Here is an 8,617-nt window from a genome sequence, read left to right as displayed (position 1 = left end):
AAGAGGAATTTCAATACACAGCAGTATGTTCACAGTTGAAACCAGATATTTACATACACTTTAGGGAAAAACAAGAACTTTTTATTTACTGTTAAACATCAATTTAGAGTTAACTTGTTTTGTTTTAGATAAATAAATATTGAAGCATCTTTTGAATTAGTTAAATGTCAGAATAAAAAGAGAGAGCTGTCTATTTTTTATCACTTTCATCAACTTTAGGAGTACATATACACTAAGTTTATTGTTAATTAATAAGAGTTAATAAGAGTTTAAGAAGCTTCTGATAGGTTAGTAGAGGCCATGTGATTAAATTGGTGGCACACCTGTGGATCCATATAAGGCACCCCCAAAACACAGAGCCACATGAACCAAAACACCAGGAAAAGAATTGTGGACCTCCGTGAGTGTGGCTCAATTTTGAATACAATTTGGTGCCATTTGCAATTACGAAATACATACAATTTCTCTCTTTACTCTTAAATTTAACAAATATGTTTTTTTATATTTTTCAATCAAAAAAATAAACATTTAGTCTGATTTGATGTTTTACAATTTGAAAAAAAAAGATTCTGGTTCTGAGTAAATTGGTGGGAAATGGTGGCCTAAAGTAGTCCTGAATTTACTGTGAATTAACTATTGTAGTCCTGTTTTAATTCCAGATCTTTTTTGAACATAACTCAAAACACATTTCCTGAGGTCAGATGGCCCAGGATTTGAGTGGGCTCAAAACTGGATTATAGATGGCAGACAGTTGGTGTCGTAAACCTACCAATAACAATATACCAATATTCAATGTGAAGCTTTGAGTGTAAAAAAACAGAAAAAAAAACATGTGGATCCTGAAATAATTGTAGCTTCCACCTTTAAAGGGCTGAAGAGGAAGATGTTTACAAGGAATCATTTAGAATATTTATAACTGACTGATTATCTGAAACTGTGTTTCTGACTGAAAGAGACAGACATGTACAGACTGAACTATCTGTTTAACAGTCAAAGTGTTTCTCTAACAGGAGGACACTCTGTACACTCAACTCGGCACAGACACACTGAGGAACCAGGAAACCAGACTGTAAATCCAGGATAAAGAGGTTCAGTGAATGTGGTGTTGAAGGTGTGGAGGTGAATCAGAGTGTCAGAGGAAACTCGGTAGAAGGACAGAGTGCCAGCAGGATGATCCACATGCACTGCTACTCTTTTAGAGACAGAGGAGGAGGATTGCAGATATATTTCTGTGTTACTGTGTAAGACAGAGTAACCCTTAACATCAGAGCAGAACAGAGACCAGGACTGATCATTCCTTCCAAAGACAAAGGCATGGCTGTCTCCGTTTTTTGAAATTCTTCTGTAACTCACCGATATATAAACCTCTCCTTTCCACTCAACCTCCCAATAACAGCAACTGATGAGACCATCTTTACATAGAAGCTGACAATCACCATCAAATCTGTCTGGATGATCAGGATATGACTGATCCTCCTCCACACGTGTCACCCTCCTGTTGTTATCAGACAGTTTGAGTTTTCTGTTTACTGTGTTTGTGTCGATTGTGAGTTGACAGGAATCTGATGGAGAGAACAAACAAAGTCCAGCTGGAATTATTGATCCATCATCTGTTCATTGATTGACAATTTGATGGTGACAGATGTGAATGAGTGATGTGACAGTTTGAAGATGGTTGAATGTGTGCTGCTTTGCTTTCATGAATCACATTAAAAACACACTTACACTTCCTCAGACCTGGTGTCAACCATCGGACTCCAGCAGGCTCCAGAATGACCCTGAAAGGAGGAGGGGGGTCAGACCAGCACAGTCTCTTTCAGCATGCACACATGGACATTACATCGCTCTCATACTGTTAGACACTGATAAAGGAAGAGCCAAGATTTTCAGATATACACTTTAATCCATTTGTGTATTGAAGAGCATTTCATGTAAAGATAAATTTGTATGACCCTTTAGTTCCCCGACTCATTACTTTTAGGGAGGTGCTTCAGTCAGTAGAAATAATCCACATGTCCCATTTATTAGTATCACATGTTAGAAGAAAACTCCCGCCTATAATATTTTCCACATTTACTTTTTTCTCACTGCGTGTAATGAACTTTTGCTTTCTGATATCTGCCAAAATAAAGTTAGTGTTCAATAGTGCTCTTTTTCTGAGTTTAGGAGATAAAATCAAAAGAGGGAAACAAGAAGGACATGGAAATACAGAGCAATGGGGCCAACGTGACACCAAGCAGAGGAAGACAGAGGACATAAGTACACAGAGGATAGCGGATGGAAAACAGGGGAGAACACAGCTGGAACAACAGAGCAGGTGAAACAAAAATAAACAGTCAAAATAAAACAGGAAGTATGATAACTATGAACACAAACACTAAGACTCAAAGGTATGGCACTGGGAGAAGCAGTCATGAGAACAAGACTGACTGTGGAGAAAGAAAGGAAACACCAATCAGAGAAACAGGAGTTAAGCAAAACAAAGGAAAGAGAGCAATACGGATTGTGAAGAACAATACAGACTAACCAATTACTTAAACACTTAAAGTATAATTAAAGGATATATATATATATATATATATATATATATATATATATATATATATATATATATATATATATATATAGAGAGAGAGAGAGAGAGAGAGAGAGAGAGAGAGAGAGAGAGAGAGAGAGAGAGATATTTAGCAAAGAAAAAAATCTCCTCTATTAGACATAATCTTTGGCTACAAACAAGTCTCTCCATACCTGAGAGTTTCCTGACTCAATTTCTCAAGCAGAGTCACTCCTGCATCTCCAGGATGATTGTAGCTCAGGTTCAGCTCTTTAAGACGTGAGGAAGGGGAGCTCAGAGCTTTTGTCAGCAAAGAGCAACCTTCTTCTGTGATCATACATCCTGACAGGCTGCAGAAACATGACATACTCATTAGAGAAGTGTGATGCAGTTGACTAACATTATTTTGTAATGAAGTAGGATTTAGCACTTAAAAACTAAAGTCTACAGTTAGCAAAACCTACATAAAGTAGAACTAAGGCTAGTGGGACTGTTATTAGTTTGCAGGCATTTGGTCATAAATAAATTATGCAAAGACTAGAATGTTGACCAGATAAAGACACTAAGTTAATTTACAAGATTATTTATAAAAAAATTTGAGCAAATTTACCCACAAAACATCTAATCCTTGAAATATTTTAAGCCAAAGCAAAGTAGTGAAAATAAAATAATAAAACAAATGAAAATAAATTTATTATTATTATTATTATTATTATTATTATTATTATTATTATTATTATAATAATAATAATAATAATAATAATAATAATAATAATAATAATAAAAACACTGAAGGTTCTACTTTACAGAAGTAATAATAATAAATACTTTGATAAATTCCAGTAGACACATTCCCTCATAGCCTGACTCAATGCAAACCAGATTTTAAATCACCATAATTAAAACATTTTAGAACCCTGACCGGAGTGTTTCCAGTTCACAGTGTGGAGATTCCAGTCCTCGGCACAGCACTTCCACTCCTGAATCCTTCAAGTCATTGTTACTCAGGTCCAGATCTCTCAGACTAGAGGACTGGGAGCTGAGTATTGAGCAAAGAGCTTCACAGCTTCTCTCTGAGAGGTTGCAGCCACTAAGTCTGGTGAGACATCAAAAGAATCTTGAGATATTGTTTTTTCTTTGCTAGTGAATATATAGCAGTGTATTTAAAGCAAAAGAGTTTAAAACTTACAGAGCTTTTTCAGAAGCTTTGACAACGGGCAGCAGCCTCAGAAGAGCCTGCTCTGAAGCAGAGTATTTCTTCAGGTCAAATACATCCAGGTCATCAGATGACAGTAGGATAAAAACCAGAGCTGACCCTTGAGCAGGAGACAATTCATTCGTAGAGAGACTTCCTGAATTCAGGGACCTTTGGATCTCCTCCACTAGAGAACGATCATTCAGTTCATGTAAACAGTGGAACAGGTTAATCTTTTGCTCTGCAGACAGACTCTCACTGAGCTTCTTCTTGATGTAATTAATTGTTTCCTGATTTGTCTGGGGACTAATTCTTGTCTGTTTCAGGAGACCTTGTAGGAGATTCTGATTTGTCTGCACTGAAAGACCCAGGAGGAAACGCAGAAATAAATCCAGGTGTCCTGAAGTGCTTTGCAAGGCCTTGTTCACAGCGCACTGATAGAAGTGATTCTCTGTCTGGGTGTTTTTTTGTTGTTCTTCCAGCAGATTGACTCCAGAGTTGATGAAGGTCAGATGGACATGAAGAGCAGCCAGAAACTCCTGAACACTCAGATGGACAAAGCAGAACACCTTGTCCTGGTACAGCCCTCTCTCCTCTTTAAAGATCTGTATGAACACTCCTGAGTACACTGAGGCTGCTCTGATATCGATGCCACACTCTGTCAGGTCTGATTCATAGAAGATCAGGTTGTCTTTCTGCAGCTGATCAATAGCTAGTTTTCCCAGAGACTCAATCATCTTCCTGCTCTCTGGACTCCAGTGTGGATCTGTCTCAACTCCTTCGTCATACTTGACCTTCTTCACTTTGGCCTGAACCACCAGGAAGTGGATGTACATCTCAGTCAGGGTCTTGGGCAGCTCTCCTCCCTCTATGGTTTTTAGAACATCCTCCAGAACTGTTGCAGTAATCCAGCAGAAGACTGGGATGTGGCACATGATGTGGAGGCTTCGTGATGTCTCGATGTGGGAGATTATTTTGCTAGCTAGTTTCTTATCACTGAATCTCTTCCTGAAGTACTCCTCCTTCTGTGGGTCAGTGAACCCTCTGACCTCTGTCACCATGTCAATACACTCAGCAGGGATCTGACTGGCTGCTGCAGGTCGTGTGGTTATCCAGAGGCGAGAAGAAGGAAGCAGCTTCCCCTTGATGAGGTTAATCAACAGCACATCCACTGAGGTGGACTTTTTAGGATCAGTTAGGATTCTAGTTTTGCGGAAGTCCAGAGGAAGTCGACACTCATCCAGACCATCAAAGATGAACACAACCTGGAAGTCTTCAAAGCTGGAGATTCCTGCTTGTTTGGTTTCAATAAAGAAGTGATGAACAAGTTCCACCAAGCTGAACTTTTTCTCTTTCAGCACATTCAGCTCTCTGAAAGTGAATGGAAATATGAACTGGATGTCCTGGTTGGCTTTGCCTTCAGCCCAGTCCAGAGTGAACTTCTGTGTTAAGACTGTTTTCCCAATGCCAGCCACTCCCTTTGTCAGCACTGTTCTTATTGGTTCATCTCTTCCAGGTGAGGCATTAAAGATGTCTTCTTGTGTTATTGATGTTTCTGGTCTGTCTGGTTTCCTGAATGCTGTTTCAATCTGTCTGACCTCATGTTCATTGACTTCTGCAGTCCCTCCCTCTGTGATGAAGAGCTCTGTGTAGATCTGATTCAGAAGGGTTGGGTTTCCTGCTTTAGCGATCCCCTCAAACACACACTGGACCTTCTTCTTTAAAGCACATTTAAGTTTATTCCGGCATATGCTGGGAATTTCTTAAAGAACACAGAGAGGATATAGCCTTAAAATAAAAACATCAACAAGTTCTGCTTTCAGAAGTAGATATATAATATGAGATCGCAAATGTAATGTTATTCTACTACCATTTTAAATATTTAGAGTAACCCTCTTACTGCTCTCCAGATGATCAGCCAGCTGCGCTTGCTTCATCATCCTCAGGAAGTGCAGAGTGAGCTTCACAAATGCTTCTCTGCTGCTGTTCATCTGCTTTTCATTCTCAGCCTTCAACAACTCTTCATCCTCCCTATTACTCTCTAAGCATTCTGGGTAATCTGGACCCAGAATGTTCAGAATCTTCTTCAGCTCAATCTTTACAAAATTAACAATGTTTTCCTCCAGCAGCTGGAATAGAATAGAATATGAATGATTCAATCAGTGTGAAATCATGAAGTGAATCATCAGATCAATGTTGGATACACTGGACTTCAGCCAGAATGTTTCCAATACAAATATCATATTTTGGTGTCTCTCAAACTAAAAAATAATGCCTAAACAATGGGGTGTTGGTTTCATTATATACTACTCCATTCTAAGACAACAGGTTGCTAACTAAAACTATAATATAATTTGAACTGTACCACATATAAAATGCAATCAGAATTTCCCTTCATGATCACTACTCTTTCTCGTAATTTGACTTTACATCCTAGTAGTAGGAAATCTCTTAAGTAATATTTTTAAAAATCAACAAATTAAAATACCCTCAAATGTTTCCATTTCAAAATCTCATCTCAAAAAACACATTTCCATAGTTTTATGAAATCAGGGTATTAGAACGCCCCCTCATGCGTAGTGACAGGTGTAATACAATCAATGTTGACAATTTTATTTAACACAAAGAATAACATTGTCTCCTTCCCGAGGGCAGACGCTAACTGCCCCCCTTCTCCTGGAACCGTCTGTACCCTGCTGAGACACAACATGGCAACTACAAGGACTCTTTCATTTATTAAGACCATTAGTGTGTATTGCTCTAAATCAAGTATATAATATTAAATGAATATTGCTGGATCAGCTACTTCTACTTAAAACATATTAAAACATGACTAAGCACAAAATCACCAAGAATGACATCTTATAAGTGCTGTGTAAGCGCGTGCGGCCTTCCAAGCTCAAAGCCTTTGCCCTCCATAGATCAGCCAGACTCGCGCTGGCTGTAGCTTTTAACCTTTAATTACCTTGAGCACAACTCTAAAATGAGCAACAAACTGCAATGTGTATGGAATGATCATGGTTACATCTGCAATGGAAAATCATGTTATTTCTGGTACCTGTAAGAAAGATCCAAAATTAAAGTTATCCACCATCACTGTAATGCCAAAGAATAATATAAGATCATAAACTTCAATTTATGCTTTAATGCAAGTGGTTATATACTTCTAATGAACTAATAATGGCATATTAAAATATTAAATGATAATGAGAAAAAACATCCCCTCCTTATTCTACAGGAGCTTCCACAGATTCAGTAACATTAGCAAGTGGTGGAGGCCAGCAGATGCAACACGCTGGCAGGTGGATGACAGAAAGGCAGGAGGAGCAGAGACCCGAGGCGGTGAACTGAAACTTCAGGTAAGAGTTATGACCTGCAGTCTATCTGCGTCAGATATAAACACCTCAGGCCCTCCAAGGTTGGAGGCCTATCTCCACCCACCACCACTTCCCTGCGGTGGCGGACTCCCTCAGGTGTCCGGTGATGTTGGTGGTTCTTTGTGTCTGGGGGTGGGCGTCCGGGTACACACCGGCTCACTCCTTGGCGGCCGCTTGTCGGGGCCTGGGGCCTGGGGGCTCGCTCGGGCCCCTTTGGAGGTGGGTGCCCCCGGCCTCTCGGCCTGGGGCTCGGTCACTCAGGCACAGCTGGGGGCCGGCGGAGCTCACGGGGCGCGTCACTGCAACTCCCCCTGACTTCTGCTCCGCGGCTGCTGGGCGAAGCCCTCATCTGGGACTCTCCTCAGCTCTTACTGGAAACAGTGGCGCGGGCTGCCCCTCTGTTGGTCTTCCATGGTCTCTTGTGGTTCTGAGGGCCTCTGGATGTCTGGAGTTTTGATCTCCTCCATACCCGCTTCACACCCTGGAGGACGGGGCTGTGGCCCCCCCACACTCCCTAGCAGATCATTACATGGAGAAACCTTTGGATGCAAGCATGCTGATCCCACACAGGTATGCACACATGGGTATTCACAGACGCGGACTAAAGCTTTCTTGGCTGCTGCCTCAAAGCACACTGTGCGCTGTCTATTTTGCGTGCTGCACAATATCGTTTATTATTTAGTAAATATTGATATCTATGACTAGCTAGTTTATTGTGATGGTGCTTTGTTTTCTCTATTATTATGTTGCTCTTTGTTGTTTGCTGTCTCCTCTGTTTGTTTTTTTTGTTTGTTTTTTTTTTTCTCCATACAGGTGACCCAGGAGTTCTTTTTTTTCTCTCTCTCTTCCCCCCCCCTCTCACCGTCTCTTCTCCCCTTTGGTTTTCTTTCTTTCTCTCCCCCCTCTTTCTCTCATTCATTCCCCCTGTCCTATTTATAAAAAAAAAAAAAAAAAAAAAAAAAAAAAAATGACAAAGGATGAACTGAAGCTCTGCCATCACGTAATGTCGCATACTGCTGTTTCTGATGTCATTTAAAAAAAAAAAAAAAGAAAAAAAAAGATATAAACCAAGTTTATGTGGAGTTTATTTTCGTTACGCTGACTTTTTACAGTCAGTACAATCACTCGTACTGCGTACTAGCTAGCATGACAGAGTTTATATACAGCTGGGTGGGTGCTATGATATTATTGATGTTGAACTTGTTTTATCTTATTTTATTTATAAGGTTAGTTATTAGAGTTTCCAACCGTCTGGTAAAAAACGGAATCGTCTGGTATTCAGAGAAAATATTGCGCGTTTCGTATTGAGGTGAAAAGGAACAGTTTGTCCCGTACTTCAGCTACAATGAAAAAGACACAAAGCTGGAGTTATTCTGTGTCTTTGCTGCACAGCTGCCTCTTCTTCTCTCATTCTCCCCCCTCCCTCTCCTGTTTCTACTTCAATCATGAAACTGATCAATGATCAGCTGATCGGCTTTTCTCTCTTGTTTG

At 40.0% G+C, this 8,617-nt stretch overlaps 1 protein-coding gene across 1 annotated transcript; it reads right to left on the bottom strand.

Annotated features, from left to right (window-relative positions):
• Nucleotides 1–537: 537 nt before the first annotated feature.
• Nucleotides 538–5,904, bottom strand: LOC113015521 (NLR family CARD domain-containing protein 3-like). The gene is made up of 6 exons (XM_026157513.1): nucleotides 5,650–5,904; nucleotides 3,744–5,511; nucleotides 3,477–3,650; nucleotides 2,749–2,904; nucleotides 1,726–1,778; nucleotides 538–1,562 (listed from the first exon to the last, which is right to left on the bottom strand). The coding sequence occupies exons 1-6, from the start codon at nucleotides 5,738–5,740 to the stop codon at nucleotides 991–993; spliced, it is 2,814 nt and encodes a 937-aa protein (XP_026013298.1). The 5' UTR covers nucleotides 5,741–5,904; the 3' UTR covers nucleotides 538–990.
• Nucleotides 5,905–8,617: the final 2,713 nt, after the last annotated feature.

This window comes from Astatotilapia calliptera, chromosome 23, assembly GCF_900246225.1.
Source record: "Astatotilapia calliptera chromosome 23, fAstCal1.2, whole genome shotgun sequence".
Classification (NCBI taxonomy): domain Eukaryota; kingdom Metazoa; phylum Chordata; class Actinopteri; order Cichliformes; family Cichlidae; genus Astatotilapia; species Astatotilapia calliptera.
This window is presented reverse-complemented; position numbering and strand designations above follow the sequence as displayed.